Source organism: Cavia porcellus, unplaced genomic scaffold (assembly GCF_034190915.1).
Source record: "Cavia porcellus strain 051 isolate PalLab524CR breed Dunkin Hartley unplaced genomic scaffold, mCavPor4.1 scaffold_11, whole genome shotgun sequence".
Classification (NCBI taxonomy): domain Eukaryota; kingdom Metazoa; phylum Chordata; class Mammalia; order Rodentia; family Caviidae; genus Cavia; species Cavia porcellus.
Genome location: NW_026947494.1, coordinates 10892559 through 10913849, shown reverse-complemented (window position 1 = coordinate 10913849; position 21291 = coordinate 10892559). Strand labels below are relative to the sequence as shown.

Sequence of the window (21291 nt, the reverse complement as noted above, 5' to 3'; positions counted from 1 at the left end):
AGAGTTTCTTTTTCCCCTGCATCCTCTCCATACGTTAAAATATGTATGTATGTATGTATTCTTAATGATAGTCATTCTGGACTGAAATGGATATTCAGTGTAATTTTTCACTTGCATTCCCATTGGGGATGCAAAAAAAAAAAAAAAAGTTTGACTTTTTTTTCATGTGCTGAATAGTGGGTTGTGTGTTTTCTGTTGATCAGTGTCTGTTCAGTTATCCATTTATCAGTTGGGTTATTTGTAAATCATCAATGTTTTCAACCTACGAAGCCAGCTATAAAATTAGTGGAAAGATCTTGTATACAATGACATCATTGAAAATACTTAGGAATGAACTTAACAAAAAGTGTGTGGCTCTCATTGAAGATAACTCTAAAACTCATGGAATTTTAGCAAAAAGATCAGAAGATAAGCACGGGGAGATGTAATACTGGATAGGCATTGTTTTTATTAAAATGACGAGCATGTTTTCCTGCGTTTCTATGAAATTTCTCAGTGGGGTTCAACACTAGCTGTGTTCCGTTTGCCCTTCGTTCCTGCAGATCCAGTCTTTACGCAGCCCCACCTGACTGTCTGACCCCAGGCAACCTAAGATTCCTCTGAGGCCTCCGGCAGCTTCTCCCAGCGAGGACTCCTGGAGGAGACCTGAGGAGAAGAGGACTGCACAGTGGGTTTTTTCTTATTGCTCACTGTGGCATGACCTACATGCTATGGTTTTTTTTTTCTTTTCTTTTTTTTTTTTTTGTCTTTTTTGTTTTTATTGTTACCAGGGATTGAACTCACGACTGCCTGCTTCAAGGCAGGCGCTTATGCCGCTGAGCTAAATCCCCAGCCCCCTACAGCTATGTTTTTATCCAGCTCTAATCGAAGGCCATATCCAAAGGGGCCTCTAGTCCTCTCTCTTCTTGTAGCTTCTAGAAACTGTTCTTTCCTTTTAGTAGGGACGGTAACAGTGAAACTTGGGATCCTTGGGTTACTACCCACCCATCAACAATGCCATAGAAACTGCCAGCAACAGGGAAATCTTCACCTGGATCATGACAGCATTTCAGATTCTTCCTTCTCTGCAATAAATCTGTTATTTGTGTTCTAGGAAGTTATTACATCCATGGATTGCTTCAAACACTATAATCATATTTGGCAAAAGGAAAAAGAAGAAACAATTATGACATTCATTATGCAAAACCCTTTGCTTTCTGAGTTTGAGTCCCAGATTCTTTATTATCAAAACCTGGAACACGAAATTAATGCTGAGCCTGAGTATATCTGTGTGGGTTCCATTGCTTTGTACACAGGTTGGTTCATTTAATTTTCAGACAAATTCAGCAGTGCTGTTTTGTGTCTTTACCTTGATTAGTATGCTAGAGAGCTCAAGCTATCTTAAAGACTGGGATTGAGCTTTATGACCAATTCGTTTTGAATTCCTTTGTGCGTAATTGTTTATTCTGGACTGTTTTGAAGACATCACTTTTCAGCCTTGAAAATAAAAGTTAATTTAGAGAAAGAGGATGAATCCTTTGGGTTTAGAATAGAGAATTATCCTTGTTTTATTAAGTAACCAGAGTGAATATTTGGGGCTTATCTCAGAGGGTTTTGAGATATATATATATATATATATATCCTGAAATGTATTTTGAATTTTTACAGCAACAAGTTTTATAAAGTGAATGAATATAATGGTAAGAAAAATGTATTTTTTCCAGTTGATAGTCCATATTTTAGAGAGTTACAAGCTGCACAAAATTTGCTGTTAATGAGCAGTAGCCTTAGAGCATCTTGGCATCTGCTTGGCTTTCCCAGACTAAACTGTGGGCATTTGGGTTTCACAGCTGACTTGAAGTTTTCCCTGACTGCTGAGATAAAAGCATGGATGGTTGTCATTGGTCGCCACTGTAACAAAAAATACAGGAGTGAGATGGAAAACATTTTTACACTTATTGAAGAATTCAATAAGAAACTGAACCGCCCAATTAAGGATCTAGATGATATTCGGATTGCAATGGCTGCCTTGAAAGAAATCAGGGATCAGCAGATCCTCACTGATTTTCAAGTAGGACCCATTGAGGTAACTGGCACCCTTGTTCCGTGTAGAAATTTGCACGTGGTGAATGCGATGAGCTGAATTAGTGGCCATTTGGACTGGATTTCAGATGGGTGCTAAAGTTAAGAAAAGTGATTTCTGCAGTGAGGATGTCTGTCCTTTATGGGCTGTCTTCCATGGGCAGTTTTCACCCTGTGCAGTCATCTAAGGTCCTCAGGACTGGGTCTGAGGTGAAGGTTTGGGGGCCGATGATTTATTGATGAATCCTCACTGTGGAAGGGGAGTGAAAGAGACAGGGAAAGATACTGAGGAAAACATTGAGCGAGAATGAGATCTCAGCTCTGGAGTAAATTCAGCTTCTTTCTGGGGGCAGATCTGCAGCATTAATTACCACACAGATTTGCCTTTAGAAAAGGGATACTGTCCTTCTGACCTCTGGACAGTGGATTTCCTCATGAAGAGCATCCCATTCAGTTGAGGACAATTTTCCCAGGAAGAAGCAGCAATAGTTCTTAAAACCAATGCTCTGAGTCATCGAGTGTGGGAATTCTGGCTCATAAACAGCTCTTCCACATGACGCTAACAGCCTAATAATGCTCATGCATGAAGACTCATGGTCAAAGGAGTTAAGTGATTTGATCAATGTTGCACATGACGTTTATTTTTATACCGTATTATTTTTTTCTAGAGCAACACAACTTATTGGCAGTAGAGCATTGTATGTATTTTTTTAAACATGGGGGTATGATTGTAGCATTAAAAAAAATTCCAAGCCTAAAAACACCATCTTTTTATCTTGCCATAATTTAAAGCATCTGCACTTCCAGTCCACTGGTCAGGCTCAGACTCCAGCGTCATGTTTTCTGCATCCCTCAATCTTCTGTGCAGGAAATGTGGAGTTGTGTGGCTTAGCTGTTCATTTAAGCTCATGCAGCTTGCAAGTAGAGTAACTTGAACTCTCAGGGTGTTCAATGTCATGCCGGTCTCTTCTGTTCTCATGCTTCAGGAAATGACTGCACATAGATTTAGGAACCCGACAGGCAGAAATTAACTTTTTCTTTCTTGTGTAGGAATCTTATGCCCTGCTTAACAAATATGGACTTCTGATAGCAAAGGAAGAGATGGACAAAGTGGATACCCTGCGCTATGCTTGGGAGAAGCTGCTGGTGCGTGCCAGTGAGGTCCAGAATGAATTAGTTTCCCTGCAGCCCGGTTTCAGGAAGGAGCTTATCAGTACAGTGGAGATCTTTCTCCAAGATTGTCGACAGTTTTATCTGGACTATGATTTGGTACGGCTCTGTCTTTCTCCGTGTGTATTTGCAGGGAAGAATGGCTTGAATATATAAAATGCAATTGTTGTTCAAGTATTCCTTAGGAATGGGCATTTTATTTTCAAGACAGTTACAAGCATTTCCCTTTCTCTTTCCTTTCCCTGTGGAGCTCATGCAGAAAAATTTCAACATGAAATGGGGGAATTTAAAAGAAGTTTTCACATTGCATCATTATTCTGTTACTGAAGTTATAACTCTCCAAATGTATGTGAACAAATACTGTTCAAACGCAAATACTGTTCCTCCTTTTCACAGGGTTCCTTTGTTTTCTTTTGGCATGACTGGAGATATAAGCCAGGGTAGTCATACTGAGCTACATTCCTAGCCCTTTCTACATTTTGGAAAATTTTGATATGAGCTCTCGTTAAATTTTTAATTTCCCCGGGCTGGACTTGCTTGTAATTCTGCTGCCTCATGCTGGGTTTGCAGTGTTTCTTGGTTCTACAAGTGCTAAGGCACCCAGAGGGTGCCAGGCTCTGTCCATTGTGCTGAAAACAGCGGTTAACGAGACAGACAAAGCCCTGCTCCCAGTCAGTTGTATTTCAGTTACATGAATTTTAGAGAACAATCTTCTGCTGGAAATGTCTTGTGTCATGAAATCCCTTTCCAGCCCTTTGTAATGTGGTACAGAAGGGAAATACATATATAAAGTACAAGTTAAACTTTTAGCTGATTAGCTAGAAGCATTGCCAAAGCACTAAGCTAATGTCAGGGGACTTCATGGATATAGAAGCAGAGAAACCCACATATTTAAGGTATCACATGAAAGGAAACATTGTTGGAGTATTTAGATTATGGTTCACTTTACAGACAGCCTTACAGTGAAAACTAGAATTAGGAATCTATGTGTTAAAGTGTTAGTGTTTTTGTTCCAAACCAGAGATACGTGCTTCTTCTGGGGGAGCTATTGACATTTCTTTGCCTCTGTCACCTAATAAATGAGTCAAATGTCTTTTAAAGTTTCAAAGTGTCTTAGCTTACTGAAGTTTTACCATATTTCTGAATATATCACTTTCTGAGTCCTTTTTACAAATAAAATAAACTGTTTTCAGTTTGGTGAAAACAGTATGAACACTGACTTTGATATTCAAATAGTCAGAGTTTGTGAGATTTGTACACAAATGCTTAATTCTGTTTTGTGTTTTTAAAATTTTTGTTTCAGAATGGTCCAATGGTGAGTGGCTTGAATCCCCAGGAAGCAAGCGATAGGCTTATCATGTTTCAGGTAATCTTTTACACTGCTCTGTCTTCCTAAACCTTATAAGATTCTAAGCAGGCACATATTTTAAAGATAGAAAAACTTGTTGTCTCAAGATAGAATGTGCTTACCTTTTTGAAAATGCAGTTTTGTGGTTATGATTGGAAGTGGTTTTTATGAACTAACCATACTCTGTGGAGATCGCAGGCTCTTGCTTGTTTGCCAGGCCTTTACTTTCATTCCCATGTTTGAGCATGTGTGAATCACGTCAATTAGTTTTCATTTGTGTTTTTATTAGAATCGATTTGATAATATCTATCGGAAATATATCACCTATACCGGAGGAGAGGAACTTTTTGGTCTGCCTGTTACACAGTACCCTCAGCTTCTTGAAATAAAAAAACAGTTAAATCTTCTACAGAAAATATACACTCTGTACAACAGTGTCATAGAGACTGTAAACAGTTACCAAGATACTCTCTGGTCAGAAGTGAATATTGAAAAAATCAACAGTGAACTCTTAGAACTCCAGAACAGGTAATAAATGAAATGTGTAGCATGCTCAGAGCTGATGGACTTCAAATGCTTTCCTCTTTGAAGGGCTGTCAAGCTCTCTTTACATCCCAGGTATTTTGAAAGCACATCTTGCTGAATGATTGTTGTCTGTTGACATCATCCTTGTCAAGTGCTCTGTATTAATTTCCTCTGTGTATATGAGATAAGCACATCTTTGAATCATAGATGAATCTTGTCAGGACCTTTTCTATAGGTTGGAGGGAGCTGATTTGTGTTTGTATCACACTTATGAAATACACGAAGTTTATGTTAGATAACTTTCTGAAATAGAAACAAGAACCCTATGATTCTTTAATGTGGTTTTAAGCACTAAAATCAGGGAAAGGGAAGGTCATTTGTTGGATGTGTGAGGTGAATGCCTGGTATACTCTCTTGTGCTTTGTGGTTGTTAAGTTCTCCATCTGTGTTTGTTGAGTTGAAATGAATTACAAAGGACTTCTGTCCTCTGAAGTAACGCTTCTACCTGGGTAAATGTTTTGAGAGACTGAAAAAAAAAAACTTTCTTGATTCAGAGGAGCAATTCTGTGTCATACGTGCAGTATAGTGTAGTGACAGCCTCTGAGTCATGAGATTTCAAAATGAGATAGGTATTTGAAGAGACTCTGTTTGATAAAGGAGATTACAGACAGCCGGGACGGTCTGGGCTTGTTTTCAAATGGCCTTTCATGTCAATTTCCCTCTGCAGGTGTCGCAAGCTGCCCCGGGCACTCAAGCACTGGCAGGCTTACTTGGACTTGAAGAAGACTATAGAGGATTTCAGCGAGTGCTGCCCCCTGCTGGAATACATGGCCAGTAAAGCCATGATGGACAGGCACTGGGAGAGGATTGTCCTTCTCACGGGACACACTCTGGATGTGGGGAACGAAACATTTAAGTTAAAAAACATCATGGAGGCCCCTCTTCTGAAATACAAAGAAGAAATAGAGGTACAGCTGACAAGTGGGATCCGTGGTGGAAGACTGGATGATCTTGTGGGATGTAAAACAGCATTGTTGTATCGTACAGTAAAGCATTCCTGACATCCAGCCATTCATTCTTCACCAAGTGTTTCTTGAATGCTTTCCATGTGACAAAGAGTCTATGCTGGGAACATACAAATGCATTTCCACATTCATAGATCATTAAATAATTAGGATCATGAAAAAGTTACGTAAATAAAGATACAGTTGTACATAGTAGTAAACACCACTTACAGAAATGTATAGTGCTGGCCTGTGGTATTTGTGGATGATAAAGGCAGGGAAAGCTGGAGTGTTTGTGCAGACCTGATTGGATGAAGGCAGTGTGGTCACGTGGGACTTTAAAAGTGCCAAAAAAAAAAAAAAAGGACCATTCTAGACACAAAGAACATCGCGTGTGTGAGCAGAAGTTGGCTGTGTGGCTGGAATATGGTGGAAAAGAGAGCAAACATTTGGGGCCAGGGAAATAGAATGTGCTATTGATTTGGTCCCAGAACTTGCTACTGATTTTGGTCTCCAAAGCAAGGGAGGACCACCTGGGAGATGTGTCTGCAGTAGGGAGGCCATCGTTAGGTTTGCACTTTGTAAAGACCATCCTGGTAGTTGTGTATAGAAAGACCTGAAGGAGAGTAAGAGGAGAGAGATTGGAAAGGCATGGAAGGATTTTAAGAGTGACTCGGGTTTGCTGGTAGAGAGGGAAGGCAGTGAAGCTGGAAATAAGACAGAGCTAAGTGATGTTTAGGAGGTGACACTGGGAAGATTTGTTACTGGAGGTCACGTGGTCAGGGAAGAATGCGGAGTGCCTAAGCTTGAGCTGTAGACTTTGTGCAGAGCAATCTGAACGACTCTTCTTATGACTGAGAAGGTAATATTGTAAGTGGATCAGACTGGGCAGCAGAGTGCAAAGATCACAGCTTGACTCTGGGTGTGAGTTTGATATTTTGCAGCTTGTACTTAGGTTTTGTTGAAACAGCTACATAGAGAAGCTCCTCTGGCAGGTGGGTGTGAGTCTTGCTCAGAGATGTAAAAGGTTACTGAACGCATGAGTGTAGAAGATTTCATCCTGGATGGGAGAGTAGTGTGAGAAGGATTGAGGGGAAGGGCAGGGTTCTGCTAACAGTCTGGGAAAAGATGAAACTGCAGGAGAAACTGAGGAAGTGGCCAGAGACGGGGGAAGATACCAGATTTCTGCTAATTTCCTTTTCTTATGCTATATTGCTTGACATTAAGGATAAATTAGAAACCATAATTTTCAGTCTGTGAGTGAAGTTAAAATTTACTGCATCTTTTCTGTTATCTTTCTTTCTAGAATAGTTTAGTGGAAAACTGTACAATGTAAAGTTCTACTTAGTAATATCTTTATCCCCAAATTTCCCTGTTTGTCTCTCTCTCTATCTCTCTGTCTCTGTCTCTGTGCCTCTCTCTCTCACTCTCTCTCATATACATGCTTTAGTTACATATGAGGCACACAATGAAGACAGGTTCTCTGCTGAACTTAGACTATTAATAAATTGTGTGACTTTCAAGTAATAAGATGGGCACTTGCCATTTTGACAGGACATCTGTATCAGTGCGGTCAAAGAGAGAGACATTGAACAAAAGCTGAAGCAAGTGATTAATGAGTGGGACAACAAAACCTTCGCGTTTGGCAGCTTTAAAACCCGTGGAGAACTCCTCCTGCGAGGAGACAGTACCTCGGAAATCATCGCCTCCATGGAGGACAGCTTGATGTTGCTGGGTTCTCTCCTGAGCAATAGGTAGGAAAACCAGCTCCCTTTACGTCTACCCTTGAGAAGCAGAGTAACACCCATTTCAAGGAGAGTGAGTAAAAGTGCAGTGTGGTAGTACCCTGCCTACGACTTATTCAGTGCTGAAAGTACTTGTTTGAAATTTAGCTTTTGGCACAGCATGCATCACACCGTCTCTTTCCATTATGCTTTATTGGTGGGATGCGTCTGAGACCATAAATTGAACAAAATAAGGCTACATGCAATTATCCACTTGCACAGAGCACTTCAGCTTGACTGCTGATAAGCCTTGTCGCACACTTGACAGCTCACCAGGCTCCAGACCCCGGTAGAAACATCAGTTTGAATCCTCGAGTAATGATCATTCTACTTGGAAAAAAAACCTTTCTGCCACATTTATGGGCTAGTAATTCTTAGTTGTGTACACACTTTAATGAGATAATGTGGTCTCTCTTACTTAGACCAAGATAGATAGTGAAATTAATTCATAAAAATGTGGCACATGGCACAGACAGATGCCAGTATAACACTTCTGTTGGACAATTTGATAGCATCAGCAAAACTATTAGACTGTTGGACAAGGAAAGCTGGACTCGTGAGCATACATTTCCTTGAGCATGAGTGATGAGCTTCCTTTTGCTGTTTCTAAAATATTTTTTTGCTGTTTTGTCAAATATATAGTAATTGTTTAACATACAGATACCACTGAGCTATGATTGTATTATGACGTATATTGTGGGTCAATACTTTTAATACAAGAAATACTATCTATTTAATTCTGTCTTGATAAAAATTCCTTTGCTTTCCATTTGGTACATACAAGTGAGGGCCTTGGAACATAAAATTAGGTCTTGGAGATTTAGACAGTTGGTCATGTCAAATTTGTACTGCTTAAGATTTGGTTTTAATAAACTTAGTCATTATTCCAACTGGAATGAAAGATGAATGGATAATGGCATATTTGTAGAATAGAGAAGGCTCACATCCATACATGAATTAGATAAAAATGATGCTTTGGGGTGAGGTACTTTACTACCCAGAAACTCAGAGGAAATGTCACTCCTTCTGTCCTGGGAACAATGACCAGGCGTATTGCTCTGTAAGTGGATGTAATCAAGCTGCACTCATGATTTGCTCCTTAAAATATGGGTTTGCATTGCTTTATTTTCTGGACAAAACCAGATAAAGTTAGATAACAATACCCAGAAAACAGTGACAATTTCCTTAGTGTCATCACTGTGAAAATCAGCAATACAATCAAACTTGTAAAGAAATAGGTTAAAAACTAAGATTTCCAAATGTAATTTTTATTTTGAAGACAACAAAAATAAATGAACATTTGGTTTTGATTTTCAAATTTCAGATACAATATGCCATTCAAAGCCCAGATTCAAAAATGGGTGCAGTACCTTTCCAACTCAACTGACATCATAGAGAACTGGATGACGGTGCAGAACTTGTGGGTTTACCTGGAAGCTGTCTTCGTGGGAGGAGACATTGCCAAGCAGCTGCCCAAGGTTTTGGAGATATCTTTACTATCCCATCACATTTTTCAATTAGAGAAATATTTAAGAATGAATAGCCTCTTAAATAATACAATACTATTTTAGTCTCTGTTAGACACTGTTTCCCAGTATTTTTGTTTTCATAGCTGATATTATTCTTCAATCCTGGTGAGGAATTGTGGAAAGGAAAGAAGTGCCAATCAGAGAAAGGATGCTATGACACTGTGATGTTTGACAGGAAATGTAGGGTTAAAAAAGCAAAGCCTGAACCCCTGCATAATTGATATGCTTCTTAGGGTAATTTCAAAGTGCAATTTGGAACAATGTAGAATTATGATGTAGTTATCTTGACAATGGCAGAATAATTTGTTCATCGACTACTGGTAGTTTAAAATAATGCACCCTGTACAATACATTGAATTATATCCATACTGTAAAATTGAGGGATGGAAATCTGCAAGAAACAAAAGCTCCAGAACAAAAAGATCTGAAAATACTGGGTGTATTTTTATCATCAGATTGTAATTATCTTACTAGATGTACATGGGGATATATTTTGAATTTTTAAAAGACAGTTAAACCATATTTCAAGAACTCTTACTCAATTACTTTAAGTTATTTACAAAGTTATAATATTTTAACAATAATTTTGAGTTTTGGAGGCATGACTATATTGACTGTTTGCTTCATTTAGGTTTTTGATTTTTTTTCTTTGATTAGTTTTCCGTTTAACTAGAAAAGACAGATTTGGTATCCGGTCATAGAGCAGGAGATTGGTGCTTTTGTCCACTGTGAAACATATTCACAAGCTAACATTTTAGGTACTTATTTATTTACTTTTGCTTTTATATTTGTACATATAAAGAATCTAAAATTTCACATAGACTAAGGAGCTAAGTGGAGTTTCTTGCTCACTTTGGTAATGTGTGCTCACTCATCATACTGTGTACAGAAAGTTTTAGGAAGGAAAACCACTATTCCTATCTTCTCAGAATAACCTGTACATCTTCTATTTTTTTTCCTGAAAACGTTAAATTTTTTGCCATGTTAGAATCTGACTAGAATTAATTTTATAGTATTTTAAAAATGCTTTTCTGAACCCACAAGTAATTCACTATTCATTGCATAAGACTCAAAAGTAGAAGGTTCACTGTGTTTAGAGATAACTCATGAAAATGACTGGGACTGCTCTCACCTCCCAGGTTATCTTATGAAGTGGCATGTAAAGGGAAATCTTCTCACATAGACGCTGCTTTTAAAATTAGTATACCTATTTTCTGGTATTCTTCTTGGAAGTTTGTATTTAATGGGAATGTTAGGGTTGGGCTAAAGGTCCTTCATAAAGAGGATGATATGATACAGAAGAGCACAGCAGGATTTAAATCCAGGAGACTGTGTGAGACCCAGAACACACAGCCTTGGGCACCCAGCCTGGTGGTGTCCGTGGCATCAGTTGGAGGCATTTCAGACACTCTGTCCTGGAGGGCTCAGACGTCCCCGATGTTCTTTGTTACCTCATTCTTGCAGGAAGCCAAGTGCTTTTCCAACATAGATAAATCTTGGGTAAAGATCATGACTCGAGCGCACGAGATGCCCAGCGTGGTGCAGTGCTGTGTGGGGGACGAGACGATGGGGCGGCTGTTGCCGCACTTGTTGGACCAGTTGGAAATCTGCCAGAAATCCCTCACCGGGTAAGCCTGCTGCGCCCTGCAAACACGCGGCACCTGACAGACAGAAGGGAACAGGAGACCAGGGAGCATTTGCCAAATTTGTCTTCCTTTGGTAAAATGTAACTTCCGTGTAACGGTGCTCTGCCGTTGGTCCTCGTGTTATTCTTCCAAGCCCTTAATGGGGTTTGTCCTGATGCTGGACTCTGGACGCAGGCTGCTTTCCTCACTGGGATATGATCCTGCAAATCTTTCATGTAGTCTCTGCTTTTAAAATTAGTATACCTATTTTCTGGTATTCTTGGGAAAACATGTGTAAAACAAAAATACTTTATTGTACTCCTTATGTGAAGCAGTCTCTATGTAGAGGGGGTCAAGATGGTACAGAAGTGAGGGTCTCACTTAATTTGCATCATGAGGTGTGGATGTAGTTTAGTAGGAACTTGAGGTTGGGCCAAGATTCTGTTAGGAAATCTTTGTAAGTTTACTCTAGTTTAGTGTGGGAGTGTCTGAAAGCACTGTGCTGTAGAGTATCCCCCCGCTTTCTTCTTGTCAGAAGTCTGTTTTAAGCAGAATTCCACAATCACCGCAATGCCAATGTTAGTGAAGCACCTTTTAAATGTCTACTTTAGAGCAAAACCATCTGCAAGTAAGGCTCCAAACACCTTTTTAGAAAAACGGACTTCTAGCTATTAGTGATTCAATCTGCTTTGTAAAATTGTCAGATCATGTCAAATAATTATTGAAGGACATTTGACAAAAAAAGTATTTTTGTTTTCAAATTATTACAAATGTTTCTGTAACAATTACTGAGCATGGGCTAACACATTGCAAACACCACAAAGGTTCTTAGGTAGCCCTGACCCGATGCCCTATAGTCTACCACCAGTATCAGGTCCTAGAGCCTTTGGAAGGGGTTTAAAGGTCTTCACACTGCATGGTTCCTCAGGATGGGAGGGCTGACAGGCAGGGGTCACTGGGGTATCATGGGGGTTTCGTCACTGTGAAAAACTTGCTGAGGATTCACGTCATTTATCTGCCTGCCGCAGGGTTGGTATCTTTTCTGTCTCATCTTCTACCACCAGCACAGAAGTAGTTACCCACACACACTCCTCTCTACCTTTTCTTTTTCTTGCTTGCTTTTTTATCACACATGTATTCTCCCCTGATGCTTGGTACTTTGGCATCATGTTATAACTCATCAGAGGAAAATTCCCCTTTAAAATGATGCACAGATTCTTTTTTTTACTATTATTTTAATTCTTTTACCAAAAAGAGATTATGAGCCAAAATGTGTAAGTGCAGCAAAAACATTTGAGTTCTCAGAGTTACACAAAACTTATATCCTTCTAAGCCATGTTTGGGATCATGGAGAAAGAAAAGAATCTTTGCAGTAAGCAGGTGGTAATTAGATTGGTGCTTAAGAGCAGCATCTAGATGAAGGTACGGTGTCATCTCTACTCCGTCCCAGACACGTGGTCGGCGCATGCCGTGCCCTCCTCCCAGATGGTCTAATGGGATAGAAAACCACTTGGTTCATCACCAGAACCAGATCAGACCGCTGCCAGGAAGATAACAAGTGAGGAAGAATAATTGGTAGAATACAAGAATAAAGACTAAGAATAAAATCAGTTATCTGAATCAGAATGATCAGGGTATTAAAAAGAATATGAAGAATTGCCTCAGAGGAGGGAGAGCAAAAATCTAAAACTTTAAACATTCCAGCACAAAAGTAAGACTTTAAGAAAATGAAAGTTGCAAGAAAATGACCTCTTGGGCTCCTTTCTAGCCTCCCACTGCTGCCAGACTTCACGTTTTTGCACCTGCCTCAAGCAAATAAGTGCAGCAGAAGCTTGTGATGCGTAGTTTACTGTCTCCCGGGAGAGAGTTGGGAGGGTTGACCATGACCCACACATCAAGGCTATGTCACTGTCGTCACAGGAAGCATGTCCATTTCTTCCCCAAGTACTTGCGATGAGTTTCCCCTCATAGTCTTCATTCTTTGCCTCTTTCTGGAAAATGTATCCTCCTCGTCTTGAGGAATTGAGCTCTTGCCTCGGCTCCCAGATCCCACCCACTAAAACAAGCCCAGCAATTGCTTGTGGAGGTCCAGCTTTCCCGGGGTGCCCACTGGGGCCTTGTCATTGGGCTGCAGGTTCCAACCTACTTACTCCTCAAATGAAACTTCATTTTCCAAGGAAGAGTATTCTGTTCCTGCAATACAGAGGTGGCTCTTCACTGCTTTCCACAGGAAATGAGTAAGTCATACAAATGACAAGGGAAGAGTACAAATTGCAAAGCCACCACCACCACCACCACCACAACAACAACAACAAAAAAGACTTAAAGTTGAAAAAAATTAGTAATGTTTGAGAAAGAGACAGTGATTAAAACCACTGTAATACCAAGTGCAGTGGGTAGCATAAACCTATAGTCCCAGGCTGAGGCAGGAAGATTGCATGATTGATTCCCAGAATAAAAGGCCAGAGATCAGCCTGGGCAGCAGAACAAAACAGAAAAGAAAAGCACCAGACCAGACCAGACCAACCAAAAATCAGAACAATACTACCCCCTCATTAAAAAGTGAATCCTTACAAAATGGCCACGATAGAACAAAATATACTGGAACATGAATATTGAGAGCTATAAATAAGAAAATGATGGAACAAATACATCATAACCACAGCACAAAACATATACAGACACTAAAGTATGGTTGAAAGCAGATAGGTGATAGCAGTGTTCACCGGGTTCCCGTAACTCCTGCAGGTAAAAACTCCTTTGTGAAGTTGAACCATAGCTGCTCCGAAGTGGGAGATTCTAAGATGCACTTCCAATAATGAATGCTGTTCTTGGAAACAAAACAAACAAAACAAAACATCTCCAAAACTCTGTGTGTATTTTATCCTGTTCTCTGCAAATGAAATACAGGATATTCTAGACTAAGCAGAATGTATACCTTATGTCTGTGAAAAAAAATTCTGCCACTTATTCTGAAAAGAAAATAGTTTCTCCATCAGTGTACAGGATGCTATTTGCTAAAAGCTCATAACAAGCCAAATACATTCAGCAGGAAAATCAGATTGTCGTGCGGCTTTTCCTTCTTTCCTGATCTAGGTGAGCTTATTCCTGAAATGATCAGCTTGTGTGTTTTATAAAAGTTCATCTTTTTCTTCCTCTCAGATACTTGGAGAAAAAACGGCTGTGTTTTCCTCGATTCTTCTTCGTCTCAGATCCTGCTCTCCTGGAGATCCTGGGGCAGGCGTCTGACTCCCACACCATACAAGCCCACTTGCTGAATGTGTTTGACAACATTAAAACCGTCAGGTTCCACGACAAGGTTTGCCTGATTCTCATTGCCAGCTAAAAGCTTCCTATCATAGAACATCAGTGGCCTCCACTGAGTAGCTCCCTGATGCTGAGTTTATAAAAGTTCATCTCTTAGTCTGTTAACTCTTGGCCAGTGGCTAAAAACGAACTTCGGGGTCCAGCTTACCTTTAGAACTGTGCTGTTTCTTAATATCCAAAGCATAGCTTTGAACATAAGTAATAATTTCAACGTGATCAAAAATAATTTGTTTATAGCAGTCATGGTTTTACATGGCAATTAAACTAAAAAAATCCAAGATAAACCAATTGCTCATAATGTAGTACCCTGACTAAACAATCCAGATGTTTCAGGGATTTGATAGTCTTAGCTTGGTTTTATGAGTTTTTGGTATGCTTTCTTAAAAACCATTTTAAAAACACTTCTAACATGGTTATAGAATAGTGCAATTGAGGGGACCCAAAAGAGGCCATTCAACTAGGGATAGACTGCACTTATGCAGCTGCCAAAATACACCATTTTATTCATCTTTCCACTCAAAATTTCCTAAAGAATGACCTTTCTTATTTGGCATTGTATTTAGTCCACTGGTGCCTTATACCAACCCTTGGACACATTTGTTTGTTCATCCTAACACACAATTTAATTTATTGAGTAACTACAATGTGCTAGATGTTCTACTTAATAATGGGAAGAACTAGCTGCAGGAAACTCAGGCTGTGGTGGAGGAGGCAGAGGAATAAATGAATGGAGTCTGTAGAGTGCGGTTCATGCAATGGTAGAGGTAAGCCCCAGACGAGCAGTTAAAATCAGTCATTATGGTCAATCCCCTTGCCACGTGCCAGACCTGAGGCTCTTCCTGAGGTTCCAAGGACAAATGCATCATAGTCAGCACTGAAGTGATGTTTGTGGCATGCAACAGTGAAGAGACATTTGGCTGTTAAACTGTGCGTTATGATTATTGTGCTTGTGGTAAGAGTATGGACTGTGGCCATGGCCGGGAGGAAGCCTAACCTGAGTGGGGGGTGTCAGGGAAGGCATGGAGAATATAGACCTGGACTAACCTTTTGCAGGTGAGCTGTACATAACCAGGTAGGTGGCCAAGGCAAGCGCCATCTGCTCAGGAAGGCGGGTGCATGTGACAGTCTGGAAGTGTGCCCAGCCCAAGGCGGCAGGACTGTAGGTGTGTGAGGAACCACATTCATTACTTAAGGCTTAAATGCTTTAAAACAGTGAGAATGTAGACTCTCTGTGCTCCAAAGACTGAAGGTATGTAGCAAGATGGTGGCTGTGTGAGTTTCCACTGAGGGCTCTGGGGTGAATTTTTTCTACACCTTTGTCAGTTTCTGGTGACTGTTGACAATCCTCGGAGTTCTTTGGCTTAGAGACCTCATCTTGACGTCTGTTTCTGTCTTCCTCTGTGTCTCTGGATCTAAATTGTCCTCCTGTAAGGATGCCCTAAATCCTATCTGACCTCATTTTCTTACTTGATCACATCTGCAGATGTTGTCTTTCCAAATAATATCACATGCACTAATCCTGAGGCTTATGATATTAACATTTTTAGGAGTCGACATATTCAATCACAATGATAGTTAGAAACCAACTTGGTCCCTCCAGGCTGAACTCAGGTCACATGGGATTTTAATAAGCTGGAGTGATGAGCAAGGGAAGAAAGTGGCAGGCACCACATTCCCAAGGCTGGGTGTATCACACTGTGGGATCCACCCGAGTGGATGCGCAGAGATGCGGAAGAGGCTGCTGAGTAGGGCTGGGACCCGATTTGTGTTTTAGCAAGATTCTGTGTGCACTGCAGGAGGAGGAATGAAATAGACAAGGAAAGGAAAAGGCTGAGCCAATCCTGGAACATGGAAGAAAGACAGGGTGGATTTTAATGGTCAAGGTTACTGGTTTGTTGATCCATCAAATATGTGGATTGAAAGAAGGGTCTAAATTAACCAGGAAATTCTTTCTGATGTTCTGCTCAAATCTTTCTGCTATAGTATGGTTCAAGATTAGAGCTTTTCACTGTCCACTGATGATAATTTAAGTTTCTTCATTCGTTGGTTACAGCCCCACGGATCACTGGCTTCTGTTCTTAGTGGTCACTTCTTAAGAAGATAATGATTTTGTTTGTTTATACCCAAGGTTCTTACAAGCAGGGGCCAGATCTTGGTTTTGTAGATCTTAAATTTTACAAAATTGTAAGCACAAAATGATGTTTAGGAACTCAGAAAAGTCGATGCAGGCGAGGATCCCTGAGATTTAAGATTCATTACCTTGTAGAGGGTCGCTTCTGTCTGCAGCGGAGGAGGATGCATTGGGGTTTACAGTTTGCATTATGATGTTTAATTGTCAGGAACAGTGTGAGGTGGGTAGGGAAGGAGGCTGGCTGTGATTTTTACTGATTAGCTAGAGGCAAGAAATTTAGTCTTGGTAATGTCCTCCAGCACTGCATTACCCATGCCCAGGAGAGGATCTTAGCTAAACCTTGCATCTTGAACTTCAGACCCCACGTTCTTCTCACAGTGCTCGCTGTGTGTGATGTGAAGTGCAGTGACCAGTATGAGAGCCGGGTTTGCTCAGGAAGTCTTATGTGAGGGCCACCCTATGTAAAGAGCACACTGTGGTAAAGAATCGGAATTGCTTTAGTCTCATGAATCTTGTTGACCAAGTCATTTCTAATGTCAATCTGAAAATCTCAGGGTCTGGAATTACTCTTAAAAAGCCTCTGTTTTGTTTGAGTAACTTGGCTTTTTTTTCCATCAACTCTTTTATATGAAATATTTCTTTTAGGAAAGAAATTTAATTCCTCAGAGTATTGATTATTTGGAATTGATGTAGGAATTCCTTTTTAGATTTCATGGCTCACATGTTTATTGGTTTCGACAGTGACTTTAAATCATGTTTCATCTTATATTTTACAGCCTGTAGCTTAGCTTTCCACGGGAAGGGTAATATTGATTAAAGGAGAATGGACGAAATGTCACAAACTGTTTCTTCTTTTTCTTGTAAATATTGCTAGTTTTCCATCTTCTATCACAGATCTACGATCGGATTCTGTCAATTTCCTCTCGAGAGGGTGAGACAATTGAATTGAACAAACCTGTCATGGCGGAAGGCAACGTGGAAGTTTGGCTTAATTCTCTCTTGGAGGAATCTCAGTCTTCAGTCCATCATGTAATTCGCCAGGCAGCTACAAATATTCAAGAAACGGGTTTCCAATTGATTGAATTTCTTTCTTCTTTCCCCGCTCAGGTCAGTGCATTGAAACGGGGAAGTATTTTGTTTTGAAAATAAAATAGTCACCTTAAATCTCAGATGTTGCCTTTTGTAAGCATCATAGCATAATATTAAGGTTGTCATAAATATTTATAAAATGTAGATAAGCTTAAAGGTTTCAACTACAGATTATTTGGCCATATATACACATAGACTTAAATGTGTGTTTGGATCACAGAGATATTTAATGTATTTTCTTTAAATTAGAACAGTTTTTCTAGACACATTTACTTATGTAATGATGTACATAAATCATAAAACTGTACTGGGTAGACACCTTGCTAGCAAAATTAGGAATATATTTCATCATTAAAATGTAGGAAACAGTGTTTTCTTAGTCATTGTGATCAGTAAAGTCTTTTGTATTTGTTATTTGTAGCTACCATGCTAGTTTGGGGAAAGCAAATTTAAGACTTTCTTTATCTGCAAGTAATTTAAAACCTATTTAGGTAGAAATGTGAATTAAATGACTTGAAATTACTTGCAGAAAAAATTGTAGATACTTCGTGGGGCTCTATGTGGTTAATTGCTAGGTAAATAATACGAATAGACTTTCTATGGAATTTTGGAACAATATACCAAGTGGATATAATCAAGGCTTTACATTAGCATAATAATCATGATTTTTCATTGTGTTATAATTTCTCTTTAAATATGTAAATATGCCATGCACACTTAGAAAACCTTTTTTTTGTTATTGTTTTTGTAAGGTTGGTTTATTAGGAATTCAAATGATATGGACACGGGATTCTGAAGAAGCTCTTAGAAACGCTAAATTTGATAAAAAAATCATGCAGAAAACCAACCAGTCTTTCCTGGAACTACTTAACACACTGATAGACATCACCACAAAAGATCTGAGCTCCATGGAACGAGTTAAATATGAGACTTTGATTACTATTCATGTGCACCAAAGAGATATCTTTGATGACCTGGTAAATTCTTTATACATTCTGTGGCACACAGAGAAGAGCAAATAGTACACACTACCTGTGTTTACCCACTGGAATTAGTTAGAATGTACTCACGGGAAAGGTGAATTCAAGCAAAGAGTCATCATGATCAAAGTTTGTTTGCCAGACTTTCTTTTCAGCCTGATAGTACGATGTCAGTCAACTTCCGGTGATCTAAATATGCTTGAGGCAACTAAATTTATTTATGTTTTTCATTTTTTTATTTTTTGAGGCAATTGAATTTAATTTTAAATTTTAGTTATATGATTGTTTTAAATGCTAAAGTGCCATGTGACATCCCCAAAAGCTTAGATTTGTCTTATGCTCCTTTCAGTTACTGATTGAAGATCATTAGTTTTTTCTGCAGAAATGATAATTGATATTGTTAGGAGAGCTGTTTATGGCTTCATTTAAAGATTTGGATAGGCACACCTTAATAAGCTTTGCTGCTCTTCACGTCGTTGACTGCAAAGTGATCTTTCCTAATGTGACTTGTGACCTTCGGGTGCTGAACACATTTTTGTCTTTAGAGAGAGAACAGGGAGGGAAAGGGACCTTGGGTAGCTATAGAAAAATAGGAAAGAAAGGACACTTGTTCTCTTACTGTAAAAGACAACATTAGATAAGAGGCAACATTAGATAAGAAGCTTTTATTTTTCTAATAGTTTTCTGGGTTGTGTTTTAACTCCATTATATAAAAAAAGTTTATGACCAGTTAGTTCCGATGTGATGGGAATAAAACACAGCACAGTCAAGCTGTTTTGTGCTAATCTCCTGTCCGAATGGTTAAGCACACTGTTTGTCTCTCTTAGAAACAAAGGACTTTAGGTAATTTTGATTTTTTTATTTGTCAAGAAAAATGATGAAGGTACTTTAACACATTGGTTAAACAATTCAGACACAAACATTGCTGAGAGATACCTGTCATCTAGATGCTTTGAAGTTTTGGTTTGCACAAATTCCTGGGAGAGATAATTAATGGATTTTAAAAACAAGTGTGCTTCAACAGAACTTTACAAGATGATTTTTTAGCCCTCTCTGTCTGCTGTAATCCATGTTTCATAGATTGTGTTTCATGGTTAGTAGTCACTAAAGGATGAAATTTAAGAAGTGAATCATCATTAAATTATATAATGCCATTTAAGTTGGAGGGCTTAATTAGCGATTCTTATGATTATTTTTACAATCACATCCTCTGTAGGTTTCTTTATCATTGATCAGTATATGAACAGGTTGATGATGATACAGTTGGCATCTCTGAACCAACAGGATAAGTTTCACTTCCTTTACTTTATAATTTACACAGTGCTAATGTGTATATTTAATACATGATACTCCTTTGTAATGAATACTTTTTGAATTTCAGTGTCATATGCATGTCAAGAGCCCTACGGACTTTGAGTGGCTGAAACAGTGCAGATTTTATTTTAACGAAGATTCTGACAAGATGCTGATTCATATCACAGATGTGGCTTTCATATACCAGAATGAGTTTCTAGGCTGCACTGACAGGCTTGTCATAACTCCGCTCACAGACAGGTGACGGAAGGGTTCCAACTCTACAATCACTTCTCTCCCTTTGCCCAACACTTCTATTCTCTTGGGCTGTTCAGAGGATTTTTTGCTTAATGTCTCTTTAGAGTTTATAGACTCTTTTATACCAAAGCCTTTGAAATTCAATATTTCTAGCTTTGCACCTGGGTCTTCACAGGGAATTGGGGGCCGTGACAGGCATTCTTTGCTTTCCTTCCTGTAGAGGCAAAGTTTAAACGCCTCCGAGGAAGTTGAGTGGACAAGAAAGGGAATTAATTACTGTGTGTGTCGCTAGGTGTGAATCACAGTGAGCCTTGAAGGTTACTTCAGCAGCTGCAGCCCCTGTTGTCTTCCCAGAGAATTAAGACAGAAAGCAGTTGAGGGGAGATGTGCGGATGGAGTGGGAGGAGGCTGGCTGCGGCCTAGGGAGCTGTCACCTGTGCCCTTCGCCTGCCCTTTACCAGTTTTGGTACCTGGAGCAGTCACTGCGGCCTCCTGCACTCTGCCTCCTCCTCCTCTACCTATCTGTTCCAGGATGAATGTGGATCTCCTTGGGGGACCGTCATTGGCTCAGTCACACTTTCCCCCATCACTCTGCAGATCAGCACTTGTGAAGCTCACCCACATCTCAAGTTGGCAAACTTGATGGTCATATCTGGACCTCATGTTCCCTGACGTCTCAGCAGCCTCGGGAGGCTTGAGCGTTCTCGCCTTTTAAAGTACTTTGCTCACACAGCTTCTGGAGCAGCACGCTCAGCTGGTTCTTCTACTGTTCCTACCTATTCTGCCTCACCTTCCTGACCTTTCACCCTGGGACACCCAGGATCTGTCCTCCATCTGCATTCATGTCACAGGAGATCCCGCATGGCTCTCAGTGCCCTCCGGGAGTTGTGCCATCTCTGCATCCAGCCAGGGCTTGTTCCCTGAACTCCAGGCACATGTGTCTGCCTGCTAACATGCCCGCCTGCTTTTGCTGCTATCACTCTGTCCAGGCCACCGTAATTCTAACCTGGGAACCACCGCCATCTTTAACTGGGTTTCATGTTTCATCCTTGTACCTCACAGTCCATCTGTGGGTCGCACACCCACAAGAAGCCGTACGAAGTCAAAGACAAGGTCTCATTTCTGCCTACCGGCCCGGCATGGGCTGGCTCCTGTCCCTTCCCAGCT

At 40.0% G+C, this 21291-nt stretch overlaps 1 protein-coding gene across 2 annotated transcripts in view; it reads left to right on the top strand.

Moving 5' to 3' along the window:
• Window positions 1–21291, top strand: part of Dnah5 (dynein axonemal heavy chain 5) — a 282354-nt gene that overhangs the window by 119252 nt on the left and 141811 nt on the right. For both annotated transcript variants that reach the window (XM_063257979.1, XM_063257978.1), the window contains 13 exons: window positions 1094–1295; window positions 1830–2065; window positions 3112–3330; window positions 4535–4597; window positions 4869–5107; window positions 5832–6072; window positions 7663–7862; window positions 9217–9370; window positions 10886–11049; window positions 14209–14365; window positions 17399–17611; window positions 18346–18570; window positions 19955–20127. In XM_063257979.1, the coding sequence (XP_063114049.1) occupies window positions 1094–1295; window positions 1830–2065; window positions 3112–3330; window positions 4535–4597; window positions 4869–5107; window positions 5832–6072; window positions 7663–7862; window positions 9217–9370; window positions 10886–11049; window positions 14209–14365; window positions 17399–17611; window positions 18346–18570; window positions 19955–20127 (2486 nt within the window). The remainder of the gene's footprint in view (window positions 1–1093; window positions 1296–1829; window positions 2066–3111; window positions 3331–4534; window positions 4598–4868; window positions 5108–5831; window positions 6073–7662; window positions 7863–9216; window positions 9371–10885; window positions 11050–14208; window positions 14366–17398; window positions 17612–18345; window positions 18571–19954; window positions 20128–21291) is intronic.